General features: G+C 46.3%; 1 protein-coding gene across 7 annotated transcripts in view; it reads right to left on the minus strand.

Moving 5' to 3' along the window:
* EML1 (EMAP like 1) overlaps positions 1 to 15,701 on the minus strand; it is a 198,447-nt gene that overhangs the window by 139,050 nt on the left and 43,696 nt on the right. For 3 of the 7 annotated variants that reach the window (XM_082450282.1, XM_082450281.1, XM_082450280.1), the window contains exon 1: positions 2,941 to 3,202. The exons of 1 other annotated variant lie outside the window; for it this stretch is intronic. In XM_082450282.1, the coding sequence (XP_082306408.1) occupies positions 2,941 to 3,148 (208 nt within the window). In that variant the 5' untranslated portion in view covers positions 3,149 to 3,202. Of the gene's footprint in view, positions 1 to 2,940; positions 3,203 to 15,701 lie in introns of those variants that run through there. 3 more of the 7 variants (XM_082450284.1, XM_082450283.1, XM_082450285.1) reach the window with 2 other exon arrangements.

Genomic DNA, 15,701 nt, shown 5'->3' on the forward strand with positions numbered 1-15,701 from the left:
ATTGTACACTTTAAAAGGGTGAATTTTTATAGAATGTGAATTATATGTCTCTATAGCTGTTATTAAAACAAAGAAATCATACTGGTATCCAAGCTTTACTAGTTGTGTGGCCTTATAAAGTCAGAAAAATCTCTTTGAGCGTCAGTTTCTTCCTACGTAAAAGAGGATGGTAATTCTACCTATGTCAAGGGAAGGCTCTGGAAAAAAAAATGGAATAAAGGATGGTCAGTATTTCCCAAACGACAAACTGTCTTATAAATGCCAGCTTGAGTTCACTTTCCAACTACTGTAGTTTTTCTTAGGGCAATAAAAGAAGTTTGTGATTTCTAGCTCACTTTACAGAGTTCTAAACAGTTTGAAGAAAAAACATGGCACACATTTTCTACTTAAATGAGAAGGCCAGTATCTAAAAGATGAGAATGGATAGTCTTTTCAGGAGGCTAGATACTGCCTACATTCACATTTAATATCCATTACAAATTAAGTAGGAGAGATAGTAAGGGAAAAAAGTAGAAGGATAAAAGAGATTTCACTCATTACAACAACGTTTTTTCTTCCTTCCTTCTCATTTTTATTACTAACTTCTATCTTTATCTCACCAGGAGGACATTAACTGTGACAGTCATACAAATAGGAAGTATGGGTTGCATTTTCTGAAGCTAATATACAACTATGACTTTTTAGTTCCTGTCACTATCAAAAGCATGGCGTGTACCCACATATGAAAATTTATGAGTTCATCTATTACACTGCTGTAGTCCTGCCACTGTCATGTAAATCTCTAATTTAAAAAGAAAAAAATGTTTTTCAATGTAGCTAATAAAACATCCAAATGTTTAATTTAGTTCTTGGTGAAATGGTGTTTCTGTGATCCACTGCTTTAATTGAATCATCATAATCATTAACTGGATTGTATTCGTTTATATTTTCACTTAATGGAAGCCTCTTAAAAATGAATAATTTCACATCAAAACATCTGCTGCCTAAGACATCACCAGTGAACACTCATTTCTGCCTGATAGGCTACTCTTGCTTTAAACTTTATTCATAAGGTAACCAAAAAATAAACACAGAGCTGAGTTTTTTAAGAAAAGCAATTCAACAGTTGTGATTCGATTGTATTTTGAACTGATCTTATTGCTTTATTCTAGCTATTTTAAAGTCATTTTTTTCAAGGGTGGTTGGGGGAAGGATGGATTAGGACTTCGGGATCAGCAGATGCAAACTATTACATATAGAAGGGATAAATAACAAGGTCCTACTGTATAGCACACGGAACTATATTAAGTATCCTGAGATAACCCATAATGGAAAGGAATATGAAAAAGAATGTATATACTGTATAACTGAGTCACTTTGCTGTAGAGCAGAATTTAACACAACATTGTATTTATAAATCAACTATGCTTCAATAAAAAAATAAATAAATAAATAATAAAGTCATTTTTCTTTAAACTGTTAGCCATACAATATAAGAGCTGGTTTTTACTTTCTTCTAGACACCGTTACCAGTAAAATTCCTTACCGATATCGCTAACCTAGCAAATTAACAAGAAAAGGCAGAAGACCAAAACATTCATGAATAGATGTGTAGGTCAACTTCATGACTGAGCGGCTGTTTAGAAACAATATGACCAGCCCCAAACAACTGCTCCAATATGTGGAGAGTAAAACCGTTCCCATGACTCTAAACTATGTATTGTATAAAGGATTCCAGTGGCCAGCAGAGTACCAAATACATTCTGTCTGCTTTCAACTCTGAAATGTTGTTAAATGTGGAGAGAGAGCCAAAACTCTCTTCCTTTCCACTGAAGAGGGCGTTACAAGTTAATGAAGGCTCACATGTGATTAATATGACAATTATAAGCTGCCAAAACTATCATAATATATACTCTTCCATGAAAAAGATGATAAATTTCACCAGAGATTAAAATGTCGTTACAGAGGATGAATCAACCCAGTGATCTTTATTGCCAAGGCTAATAACTCCAATTTGCAAACAGGTGTTGAATAACTAGAAAAATTCCCCTAAATCACAATTACAATTGCAAAATAAATTGCTCGAGTTGTCAAAGCATCTAGAATTCCAAATTATTCCGACTGCACTATAAGCAAATTCCATAAAACACACATTTTTTTTTTTCTTTAACAAACTTCTGGGATCCTCTAATAAAGCAGTAAATCCGACATATAAAAAACTGTATGGTTAACTTTTGTGCATGAATTATCACACATCATGTTCTGATATACTATGCAGTCTGCTGTGAAAATCTTTTTCAACCCTGCTAGTGAGATTAAAATCTTTCAAGCATGTAGGATTTTATATTTTTTTAACGATGCCATATTGGTAGCTATTAATATTTCCTTCCTGTAAAAATAAATAAATAAATCTATCACCCCGTAAACAAAACAGTCGAAACACTTTTAAGCCAGGTTCACTTTGCCTGTCCATTTAAAAAGCTCTAGATTGCATGAAACTGTGATGATTTCATCAAAGTAGAACTGAATGGGTCCTGAGGGTCCATCCGCGACAAACACTGCGCACATCCTCAAAGGAGTGTTTCGTTATTAAGTGATTTGTTTTCCGAGTTCTTCATCCAGACATTTCCAAACAGATGTGAGTTTGGAAGCAGAAAGCAACACGTCCCCGGAGCCCCGGGGCGGCCAGGCCTCCCCCCGCGCTGCCCGGCCGGTGCGCTCGCGCCGGTCTCCCGGGTATCGGCCGCCCCGCGCGCACTGGCCGAAGCCGGAACGGGAGCCGGGCGGGGCGGGGGCGCAGCGAGGCGCGGCCCGGGGCCCGCGGCCCAGCACAATGCGCCCGCGGCGGCGGGAACCGCGCGCCCCTCCGCAGCAACTTTGCACGGCCTCCCCGGCCGCCCGGCCTCGCCCCTCGGCCCGCTCCCGGCCGCGGCCCCCGCCCAGCCGGCCGCCGCCCCTCACCGTTGCAGAACTGGAGCAGCGAGGACGTGTCGTACAGGCTGCTGTAGCTCGAGAAGCCGTCCTCCATGCTGAGGCCGCCGGGCAGCGCCCGCTTCCCCGGCCCGGCCGCGCCGCCGCAGCTCACCCCCACACTGAGCCGCGCCGAGCCGCGGCCGGCGCTGGCGCTGGGGCCGGCCCTGCTGTGGCGGCGGCAGCTGCCGGTTACCATGGCAACCCCGGGCCCGCCGCCGCCACCGCAGCGCGAGCCCGGAGCCCGCTCTGCCCGCCAGGGGGCGGCCTCCGCGAGGGACGTGGCCGGGCGGGGACGGGACGGGACGGGGCGGGGCCGCGGTCGGGCGGGCGGGGCTGCAGGGTCCCAGGAGCCCAGGGCGGCGCGCGACCGGGGTCGGGATGCTGCGGGAGCGCCGCGGCCAGGCCCCGCCTCCCCGCGCGGTCGCTGGCGCCCCCCAGGCGGGCGGGACGCGGGGGGCGCGGGGACAAAGGAGAGGCGGAAACGCGGGAGCGGGCGCGCGGGGAGCGGGGGCGTCGCCCCGGCCCGGGCAACCCCTCCTGCGGACGCCGGAGACCACGCTCCCCGGGGGCGCTATCCCCGCGCCCGCGGGCGGCTCCAGGACCAAACATGGACAACTCGCGAGCTCATTTCGGCTGTCTTTCCACGTCGCAGCAACTCTGCTTTTGACCACGTCCTGCAAGGCGCGCCCCTCTTTCCGCACGTCTTCCGCCGCAGCACGGCCCTGCCTCGAGTGAGAATTAGCGCAGGGCTTGTAACTCCGCTTGAACCTTTGCTCTTGGGCCGATAAAAGATGCGGCTTCCCACTTCAAAAAGAGGCCCTGGTAATGTCAGGCTGGAAAGGCTGCGGCCTTTAAAGGAGCTAAAACATCTGCTCTGTTCTCTCCCCCTCTGATCAGCCCCTGGGGTGCTGTCACATTACACACTTGTTAGCTTGTTACAGGACCCACGGAAATCTGTATTTACTCTATCTCAGAGAGACGAAGAGTTGAGACAAAATATCATAGTAGGAGATAAATGCACAAATCCACGGGTCTGTAACTTTTCCATTCCCTGTGTACACATGCCAGGTTAATGGTCTGAGTTTCAGTGCCCATGGCCTGAAGTAAAGATGCTGGCAAATAACAAGTCAGGATGCAAGAGAGAAGAATGTGAGTTTGGTGATCCTCTGGCTTTGTCCAGAACAGACCGCATAGCATTTATGCTCCCGGTTACACAACAGTTATAATTCACTTACATGTAAAATTCTGAGTGGGTCCGAGTTGTAGGTGTTAATTCCTGTAGGTTGAACACAAGTAGGCGAAATGAGAACCGAGTAAAAAGTTACTATTAGGAAAACCTGGGGGCCTCACTGGGGTTCAGAGGCGGATAGAGGCCTGTCTTTGCAAAAGCAGAAGATACTGTCAGGGATGGGGCTCTGGTGGTGTGCCTGGTGTGTTTGGCACACGGGGTAGCATGACTGGCATTAGATGCTGTGGGCAGAAGGGAGAGGTTGAAGCCCTTATCCAGGTCCCGGTCAGGGAGACCAAGCAGAGGAAACAAGAGGGATTGTTAACGGGAAAAGTACATGGGGAGGTGGGGGGCTCGCTCAAGGGCTGCAGGTGCTGTGGGTTTGACTGTGATCTGGTGTTTGAAGGACAGCGTTAGTGATTGTGGAGGAGAGAAGGAGCAGGGCCTGCTGACAGGCCAAGGGCTGGCCGGACAAGAGCAGACAGCCTGTATATAGATAGTGGGAAATAAGAGTGCGCAGAGAGAGAGGGGCACGGTAAGAGAGGTCTCGAGAGCCGGCAGAGGAGCCTGAGCCAGACCTGGCAGCAGGCGGAGGGAGGCTGGCACGAGCAGTGTTAGAGGTGAGTCTGAGTGTGAACTGGACCACAGGGACCGTGTCCTGGAGCTGGAGCAGCCCAGGGTGTCTGCAGTGCTCCAGAAACCAGACACTCAGGGCCCAGACAGTCAGAGGGAAGAGAGAGGCCGAGGGACGGGCCAGAGGGAAGCTGCTCCAGGACGATACAGCTGGAGAGACAGAGAGGCCAAGCAAGAGAGGACAGCAAACCTCCTGTTAGAAATGCCCCATAGCAACGGGGGATGCAGACCAGCTGGCCAGTGAAAGAATGGAGATGTGGGAATTGTCAGCAAAGAGGCTGTACGTAAACTGTAAAGGAAAGAATGGAAGGTCAGAAAGGAGCTGGGAAGATCCTTGGAAAGGGAGAAGGACATTCCGAAGGAGCTGTCAAAGAGGCAGGACGATCAGCCTAGCGGGTTGTCTCATTAAGCGAAGAGCCCAGAAATTTGCAAGGAGGTGGGCCTTTTCACAGGTTTCTCTAGAGGACAGGTCAAAGAGGATGAGCCTGGGGAAAGGGCTTCGGTCTGGTGGCAGAGGGCTCCCAGGTGACTTGGAGCATCTTGGTGAAGCGGTGGGGACCGGAGCCGGGCTGCTGGACCTCAAAAGGAGAGCACGTGGGGACTTCCCTGGTGGTCCAGTGGTTAAGACTCTGCACTTCCACTGCAGGTGGCATGGGTTCGATCCCTGATTGGGGCACTAAGGTCCTGAATGCCGCACGGCGTGGCCAAAAAAAAAAAAGGAGAGCACATGTAGATGCACATTTCAAAACTTTGGCAGGGAAAGGAAATAGGGGCCAAATATAGAGGGCAGAAACGTCACATGAAGCCTCTACCCCCGCCCAGTACAGGTTGACCCTCTGCATCCCGAAAGCAAGAGGCAGGTACTGTGGAGGAGGGGTTTTGAGCACACGTACACATTTGAACTTGGCCCTTCTCTCTTTTCTCATTTCCCATCTTTCTTCCCTTCTAGTCCAATCTTTATGCTATTGCTACTCTACTTTGTGGTTTTATATGTTAGGATATTTTGGATAATTGGTATTTAAAAATTGATATGTGGCATTCTCAAACTTGGAAATGAAGTGATAATCATGAATAAATGATCAAAAGATGATTCTCTTTAAGAATGTTAGCATTCCTGATTTATAATGTTAAAGGTATGATATTTGGTGGCCCCAACAAAGGAAGGTTGGAGAATAAAGAAAATTCAGAAGTGGGGCAAAGAAGAATTGAGCTGAAGATTTTCTTAGAGGATTTTACTTCCACCAGAGCAAAATTACAAATCACAATTAAGAACGCAGTCCACTGCTTTTGAGATGATAAAGATCATTATTACACTCTTAACCTAGAGTATTAAACAGCTCTGTTTTTCCCCACAATGATAAAAGCCTTACTCTAAAAGGGGCAAATTTTAGTGTAATTACAAGGATATGCATGTTAAGTCAATTAGGTATAATCTACACAGCATTTTTAAAAGATCTATGGAGAAAGTTCAAGAAAAATCTCTGAAAACCTAATTAATAATGTGAGATTTTGTGCCCAAACATTTTAACAGGCTGTTATTCCACGTCATTTTGAGAAAATTTATGGCCTGAGTCCAAAACATGTTGTTGTCATAAATGATGTATGCTCTCTAGGACAATATAACCATAGCATTCAGTGGCATTAATAGCAGCATTTGTACAACATGTGAAAAAGAAAGGAAAATGGGAGCTCTGTAGCCATTATTCATGGAGAAGTAATAAAAAAATACCCGGAAATGTAAAGCCTTGTGCATCTATAGTTTAATTCAACATTCCTCCAAAAATAGTTCTGCAGGACTAGGCACCATGCAGGGGCTGGGGATACATCACACAAAACACAGTGCCTTCCAAACTGCAGGTGTCATGAAGTTAAAGAGTCACATCAGGGACTTCCCTGGTGGCACAGTGGTTAAGAATCCTCCTGCCAATGCAGGGGACACAGGTTCAAGCCCCGGTCCGGGAAGATCCCACATGCCGCAGAGCAACTAAGCCTTGCGCCACAACTACTGAGCCTGCGCCCTAGAGCCCGTGAGCCACAACTACTGAGCCTGTGTGCCACAACTACTGAAGCCCACGCGCCTAGAGCCTGTGCTCTGCAACAAGAGGAGCCACTGCTTGCCACAAGTAGAGAAAGCCCACGCGCAACAACGAAGACCCAACGCAGCCAAAAATAAAAATAATAAAATAAATTTTTTAAAAAAGAGTCATTCAGCACTTTAAAAAATGAAACAGAATCAACTATACTTTAATTTTTGTAAAAAAGAAACAGAAAACTCCATTCTGGGTATATACCCAAAGAAACTGAAAGCAGGGTCTCGAAGAGATGTTTGTACACCCATGTTTATAGAAGCATTATTCACAATAGCCAAAATGTGGAAACAACCCATTTTCCACTGATGGATGAATGGAGAGACAAAATGCGGTCTATCCATACAACGGAATACTATTCAGTCTTAAAAGAAAGGAAATTCTGACACTTGCTACCACATGGATGAGCCTTGAGGATATTATGCTGAGTGATATAAGCCAGTCACAGGAAGACAACTGCTGCATGATTCCACTTATATGAGGTCCCTAGAGGAGTCAAATTCATACAGACAGACAGTAGAATGGTGGCTGCCAGGGGCTGAGGGAGGGGGAGTTAGTGTTTAATGGAGACTGAGTTTCCAGTTAGGATGATGAAAATGGTCAGGAGATGGATGGCGGTGATGGCTGCCCAACAGTGTGAATGTACTTAATGCCACTGGACGGTACACTGCAAAGTGGTAAAAACGGCAAATTTTATGTTGTATGTATTTTACTACAAGAAAAAATAGATGAAATAGGAAATATCAAGGTGCACTGAACATAGTAAGAACAAGCATTTTTACCTGAAGTGTTTACTTGAAATGTCTGTAGGTGTGCTGAATTGGGATGTAAAATGTATTTCTCCCTGTAGGTGACATATAACAATCGTACAAATAAATATGTCACTACAAATTGTGATAAGTGTTATGAAACAAAACTGGAAGGAAGGGTTTCAGATTATTGTGGAGGGTCTGAACTGGACTGAGGCGTGAAAGGAGGGCACAAAGCAGCAGTGGGCAAAGAACCAGTGGACGTTGCTTCAGGCAAAGAAGGCTCATCTGGGGAGCTGAGATTACCGAGGTGGGAGACGGGGTGCTCTGTTCACAGGGGGGTTCTGATTTTATTCTGAGAGCAGAGAAGTTGCCTCTCAGTTAGTGTTTTGGGTTAAATTGTGCCCCCTCCCGCCAACTTCATATGTTGAAGTACTAACTCCTGGTACTTCAAAGTGTGACCTTATTTGGAGATGGGGTCTTTACAGAGGTAATCAAGTTAAAATGAGGTCATTAGGGTGGGCCCTAATCCAATATGACTGGTGTCCTTATAAGAAGAGGAAATTAGGACATAGACACACACAAAGGAAAGACCATGTGAAGACACAGGGAGCAGACAGCTGGGTGTCTCCAAGCGAAGGAGAGAGGCTTGAAATCCATCCTTCCCTCCCAGCCCTTGCCCACACCTTGATTTTGGGCTTCTAGCCTCCAGAACTGTGAAACAATAAGTTTCTGTTGTTTAAGCCTCCTGGTGTGTGGTAATTCATTACAGCAGCCCTGACGAACTAATACAGTTAGTATAGAATCTCAAAGTCAAGAATTGGATATTCCAGAGATTCAGGACACCATTCATCACTGATACTAAATTATAAAATATAAAATACACTTTCTCATGGTAAGACTGTTACTCCATAAAATGAGAGCTAATCACAGATTCTTGACATCAATAAAGAATATTAAACTCCATTGTCCCCAACTTGCCTGCTGACGCAGCAGTATTTTTCTGCAACATCCCTGACAAATGGTCACTTGGCTCATTTCAAAGTTGAAGAGCTTGAATTATTAAAAAGATTGTTGGTTATTTTTATCCCAAACCGCCCTTCCCAAAGCGTCCTTCATTGATCCCACTTTTGTCTGGTCAATTTAATCTCCCTCTGTCGTGATGCAGGCTGCTGTCTGTTCTGAAAGGGTGCTCTAACAGCCTGTGTCCCGGTTTCCCCACCTCTGCTTTGTTACTCCAGGGTTAACTTGCCCAAAGAGGGGTTAACGACATCATTTCCTTCTCTGATGCCTGCCACAATAAGTGCACACATCTTGGCGTGGACTTCCAGTCTGTCTGTGTTCCTGCCACAAATGCTGTCTTTGGCATCCGACACGCTCCTGCCACACCACGTACACGGCAACCCCTATCCACGACTCTCAAACGTGCCATGCACGTGAGTGCTCTGGACCTCTGCCCACACCGTTTCCCAGGGCTGAGTGCCCACCTCCCTGCCTGCCAGCAGAGAAGCTGCCTCATCTGGGAGGGCTTGGTGAGCCCCCCACACCCCCCTCACATCTACTGGTACCTGATTGCATCCTTTACATCAATCAGCCTTGTCTTGTAGGAACGTGTGTGTGTGTGTGTGTGTGACCTGAGTGGCATTTCCCTTAAATAACTTGGAGATTATGATTCTATTGATACAACGGAAGTTTGTATTGATTTTTTTTTTTTTTTTTTTTTGAGCAGCCAGGCTATATGCTGTTGGTTCATATTGAACTTCTGGTCAATTATAAACCTATCAGTCTTTTTCAAATGAACTACTTTTGGGTCGTCTCCAACCTGTACTGAGCTAATTGATTTTTTAAAAAATTTTTAATCTAAAGATAAGATTTATCTTTACCCCTGTAAAATGTCATATGATTTGTTTCAATCTATCCTTTTAAAGAACCAAAATCTTTTAAACTCTTGACTCTGGTATCTAACACATCAGCATTGTGACAGCGGCGAATGTGCTGTAATAAACCCTTTAATGTCTTCTTCACCCTTGTAGTTGATAAACACATTAGAAGCGCAGGGTGGGGCTAGCGGAGGCGTGGAGCTCTCACATCGGCCGCACCTCACCAGCTGCATCGCCACTGATCTTTTTATAAATACTCTGGATGTGTCTGTCCAACTAAATGTCAAGTCACCCAATTGTTTGTCGGCCCAGCCTATTTTTCTCTGTACTTTCCACAGGGTTTTGGGAAGGCTCTTTACCAACGTTTTGTGCATCCAGCCTGGTAACCCCGTGAAAAGAGGGAATGAGTTTGGTTTGCCTCTTCGTAACAACATTTCCTTCCAAGTGAGTTCACACCAGCTCTTCAAAAATCTGTTAAAATTTTTGCTCAGAACCAGTATTAATATCAAATTTATTATCTGTATTTTCCAGAACCCAACTTATTCTGCTTTTTGGAAAATTATGACATTTTTCCCTTCCCAGTTTTCTGCGACTCCCATCTGGCCAAATCCGAGAAAGTTTGTGGAGGCCTAGAGACTGGATTGACAGTCACTAAGCGCCACCCGCCTGCCCCCATCTCTCACCTATCTTGGGCTCTTGACAATTTCTGCTAAGGGACATTTCTTCAACTCTTCCCACTTTTAAGATTATTCTCCTTATTGGAGAAAAAGAAACCCGCAAAGTCCGAGATACGCAGACTGGCTTTCAGAGTCCTTCAAGGCTCCCATTCTCTGCCTCAGTCAATCCATTCTGCTTTTTTCTTTTTTTTTTTTTGGCTGCACCGCATGGCTTGTGGGATCTTAATTCCCTGACCAGGGATGGAACCTGGGCCGTCTGCAGTGAGAGCGCAGAGTCCTAACCACTAGGCTGTCAAGGAAGTCCCTCATTCTGCTTTTCATTCCCCAAACACCCTGCAGTTATCTGCCCCTGGGGCTTTACGTGCATGATTTCCAGGAAATATCCTTCCGCTCATCTGTGGGCTCAGCTCTTAAGCTGCTCCCTCTTTGTCCAGCCGGAGTCCCTGCCCCCTCCACTGCTGATGGCTGTCCGTACCGTTCCTCTGTGCTAAACCATCCTGCTTTTTGAATTTCTGTAGAAGCTGGGGACTCCGTGGGGGCGGGGCTGCGGCTCTTCACTCTGTATTCATTCACCCTCCGGCAGCAGCCAGCACGTGTCTTCCTGGCGCGCTCCCTGGCCTCGCCCCTGGCTGGGAGCCGCATCCCCGCGCATATGCAGGCGGATCTTGCAACTCATCTCACAAAGGTGAACCCAGCTCTCTGACTACCTGTGCAGTGCTGGTCCCGGATGGGCTGGGGTGGGTGAGAGGCACCGGACGAGAAACAGCGCTCTGTGTAATAAACACAGCCTTATCAACTTCATTATCCTATTACAAAAAAGTCGACACTGCAGAACCATGAACTTCTGAGCCTCCCACAGATAATCTGCTAATAGTCCAAATGGGTATGAAAACTCCTTGTTATCTAAGAAACCCATGGGGTTTTTTCCCTCAGTAGGTTAGCCACTCAAAAGCATTCTTAATGATTTGCGTTGATCAAAAGAATTTACCTATTTTGAAGTGTCTGAAGTGAAGTGGAAAATTAAAAGCAATATTGGTTGGTTTTCTCTCTCTTTTTAATCCTTTTATTTATTTGTTTTTTTTAATTTATTCTTTTTTTTGGCCGTGCCGCACAGCTTGTGGGATCTTAGTTCCCCGACCAGGGACTGAACCCAGGCCGCAGGCCGTGAGAGCTCAGAATCCTAACCACTGGACCACCAGGGAATTCCTGGTTTTCTCTTTTCAGAATGGCATTCCACTGAGGAAACTCAGTGTTAAAATCGTCCCTTATCCGTACAGTAATGCAAGTACTGCAGTGGATGGCAAAAGAAATTTCCGTTGTGGCATCTCCACCGAAAAATGTCATTTTCAGGAATTTTTGTTCATTTGCTCCATTGTGTCACCTGTGAGGTTTTATGGCAGTTCTTGGCATACCACCAACTAATCACAGAGTAAATATTCTAATATTAGGTCAACTACTCATCTCAGTGTGCTGGGGCAGCCGTGTTTAGGCTTGTGTCCTGGCATAATAATCCCCCTTTGACCCTGAAGTATTCTAGTTTGGATGACAGATTATATAGTCATCCTAGCTAATATGGAAAGATGTAGACTATACCCATATCATGCACTGAAAAAAATTATTGAGGTTCATACAGTTATATTTACAATGCCATCCTCAGCTTCCTCACAGCAGCAAAACTGCAAGAAATAAAAACAAGTTGCCGGGGCTTCCCTGGTGGTGCAGTGGTTGAGAGTCTGCCTGCTAATGCAGGGGACACGGGTTCAAGCCCTGGTCCGGGAAGATCCCACATGCCGCAGAGCAGCTAGACCCGTGAGCCACAATTACTGAGCCTGCGCGTCTGGAGCCTGTGCTCCGTAGCGGGAGAGGCCACGAAAGTGAGAGGCCCGCGCACCGCGATGAAGAGTGGCCCCCGCTTGCCACAACTGGAGAAAGCCCTCGCACAGAATCGAAGACCCAACACAGCCATAAATAAATAAATAAATTAATTAATTAATTAAAAAAAGAAGTGGATTTATAAAAACACGTTGCCGGAAATCTGAATTATCCATCAGGAAAGTCAAGTAAAAGGCCTGCTTCTGAGGTTTGCCTGGTCGCTTCCTACAACCCCCATCAGAGCCCTTTTCATCCCAGTGGCTGAGATACATAATGCTTATTTGTAATTAACAAAGGGTCCTGGAACCCTTGCTAATATATTTGCCTATGGTCTGCAGACTCTAGTTATTGCATTGATTAAGGCAAAGGTTTCAAGGGTCTTCTGAGCAAAGATCACTGGTAAGATGCTGTTCCATCTCCCCCAGTCATGGGCTTGTTCACTGTGTTTTGTTTTTTTTTTTTTTTTAATTATTTATTTATTTATTTATTTATTTATGGCTGTGTTGGGTCTTCGTTTCTGTGTGAGGGCTTTCTCTAGTTGCGGCAAGCGGGGGCCACTCTTCATCGCGGTGCACGGGCCTCTCACTATCGTGGCCTCTCCCGTTGCGGAGCACAGGCTCTAGAGTGCAGGCTCAGCAATTGTGGCTCACAGGCTTAGTCGCTCCGCGGCATGTGGGATCTTCCCAGACCAGGGCTCGAACCCGTGTCCCCTGCATTGGCAGGCAGACTCTCAACCACTGCGCCACCAGGGAAGCCCTGTTTTGTTTTTTTTTTTTAATTGAAGTATAGTTGATTTACAATGTTGTGTTAGTTTCTGGTGTACAGCAAAGTGATTCAGTTTCATATATATATATACACACACACACACATATATGTGTATATATATATATATATATATTCTTTTTCAGATTCTTTTCCATTATAGTTTATTACAAGATATTGACTATAGTTCCCTGTGTGTTCTTCATCACAGATGGTTGCTGGGTGCTGACTATTGGCTCACTTGTTTGCACACACTCAGTGCCCACTCTGTGCTGGGAACAAGGGACACAAATGGGACTAGAACAACACCTGTCCCCTGAGGGTCTCATCGTCCAGGAGGGGAGTAAACACCACAGGAACACACTGAACACACAGGAGGGGACCAAGGCACCCAGGAGCTCACTGGGGGAGAGTGCCATTGCTGTCCATGCATCAGTCACCATCCGTGCCACAGGCCTGTGGGGAAGGTAGTACTGCCTCAATTTTATGTGTAGGGAAACTCCCTTGTGAGCAGAGGGGCAGGTGCCTGGCCTAAGGTCACCTTGCTGGTGAGACGTAGAACCAGGATTTAGATCTGATCCTGTCAGGCCCCAAACCTTGCTTTTCTGCCCTGAACTACCACCTCAGCAGCTGAGGATGGGATAAGAGAGCCTGGGGGAAGGATGGAAGATTTACCCAAGAATAAAAACTGACAGCTTGGTTGGGGACAAGAAAGAAGAACACCCCAAGATAGGGTACGGCCATGGACCTCGTCCTGTGGGGTGCAGGCCCCAGGTCCAACTTACCAACAGTACGTGTGAAGAAAGTATTTGCTGCTTGGGCTTGAGACAAATGAAGGCATGAGGATTACTGAACCCCCAGGGACTAGGGCAGGCAGGGAAGGAATCCAGGTTGGGGGTGTTGGATGGGACCAGAGTTCTGGCTTTGATGGATCTGAGAGATGAAGTAAGTGGAGAGGAGGAGATAAAGTCATCCAAGTAAGAGGCTAGAAATGCACACCCAGTGTGTCTGGGAAACGAGGAGCCATCCAGCTCTGTTCAAGTCAAGGATGGGACAAGGAGGCCGGACAGGAGGTATCAGGCTGCATTGCAGAGGGCCTAGGACCCCTTACTAGGGGGTTGGACTTGGCCCATGGACAAAGAGGAGTCCCTTGGAAGCCTCACAATTAGGCTGTGCTTCAGGAAGTTTGATGGGGAAGTGCATGTAAACGGGACCAGGAATCACAGGGCAAACTAGTGGGCCACAGGCATAGTTCCAGGTGAGGCGGTGAGAGCCTGGGTGTGACCATCCTCCCAGGCGGGTGGAGAATTGGCCAGTCGGACCAGGTTATTGATACAGAAGACACCAGGGGAGGGTCTCACTCTGAGAGGGATGGAGTGGGATGTCGGGAAGAGAGGTGAGTGCAGGGAGAAGGCCGAGGCCTTGGCAATGAGGATGCATTTGGGGACACAGAGGCTGGACAGATGAGCTGTAGCAAGGCCTGAGGGCCAGCGGTGGCCAGGAAACAGGCAGTCAGGCTGGGAAAGGAGAAAAGAGCTGGAAAACCCGCCTTGTGGGGCAGCATGGTCAGAAGGGGCTTTGTCAGGAGGAAAGGGTCAGAGGAAGGAGAACTGGTTACAATTCAAGGAGAAGGGAGGTGGTGGCTGGAACAGACTTCCAGAGAACACTGTGTGTGTGCGTGTGTGTGTGTGTGGTGGGGGTCACTTGGGAAAGAAGGAGGAATGGCACGTCTTCCGGGAGAGGAGGGTCAGAAGGATGAGATGCACACCGGTCAGAATGGCCATCATCAAAAAATCTAGAAACAATAAATGCTGGAGAGGGTGTGGAGGAAAGGGAACACTCTTGCACTGTTGGTGGGAATGTAAATTGATACAGCCACTATGGAGAACAGTATGGAGGTTCCTTAAAAAACTACAAATAGAACTACCATACGACCCAGCAATCCCACTACTGGGCATATACCCTGAGAAAACCATAGGTCAAAAAGAGTCATGTACCAAAATGTTCATTGCAGCTCTATTTACAATAGCCAGGACATGGAAGCAATCTAAATGTCCATCGACAGATGAATGGATAAAGAAGATGTGGCACATATATACAATGGAATATTACTCAGCCATAAAAAGAAATGAAATGGAGGTATTTGTAATGAGGTGGATGGAGTTAGAGTCTGTCATACAGAGTGAAGTAAGTCAGAAAGAGAAAAACAAATACAGTATGCTAACACATATATACGGAATCTAAGGGGAAAAAAAAAAAAAAAAAAAAAAAAAGGCCATGAAGAACCTAGTGGCAAGACGGGAATAAAGACACAGACCTACTAGAGAATGGACTTGAGGATATGGGGAGGGGGTGGGGTGAGATGTGACAGGGTAAGAGAGTGTCATGGACATATATACACTACCAAATGTAAAATAGATAACTAGTGGGAAGCAGCCGCATAGCACAGGGAGATCAGCTCGGTGCTTTGTGACCATCTAGAGGGATGGGATGGGGAGGGTGGGAGGGAGGGAGATGCAAGAGGGAAGAGAAATGGGAACATATTGTATATGTATAACTGATTCACTTTGTTATAAAGCAGAAGCTAACACACCATTGTAAGGCAATTATACTTCAATAAAGATGTTAAAAAAAAAAAAAAAAAAAAAAAAAAGGATGAGATGGGTGAGATGCTGCAGAAAATGTGAGGTTTCATTCATTTGTTCAACAAATCTTTGTTGGCAACATGATCGTCCTTGTAAGGAAGTTCTAACAGTGACTTTCTAGGGAAAGACAGTACACAGATCATACGTGTTTGTCTCCACATTCTGGGGACACTCATCATACCCACGGGACAAAGAGGATGGAAGAGGGGACAACTT

This window comes from Balaenoptera physalus (assembly GCF_965194825.1).
Source record: "Balaenoptera physalus genome assembly, chromosome: 2".
Taxonomy (NCBI): domain Eukaryota; kingdom Metazoa; phylum Chordata; class Mammalia; order Artiodactyla; family Balaenopteridae; genus Balaenoptera; species Balaenoptera physalus.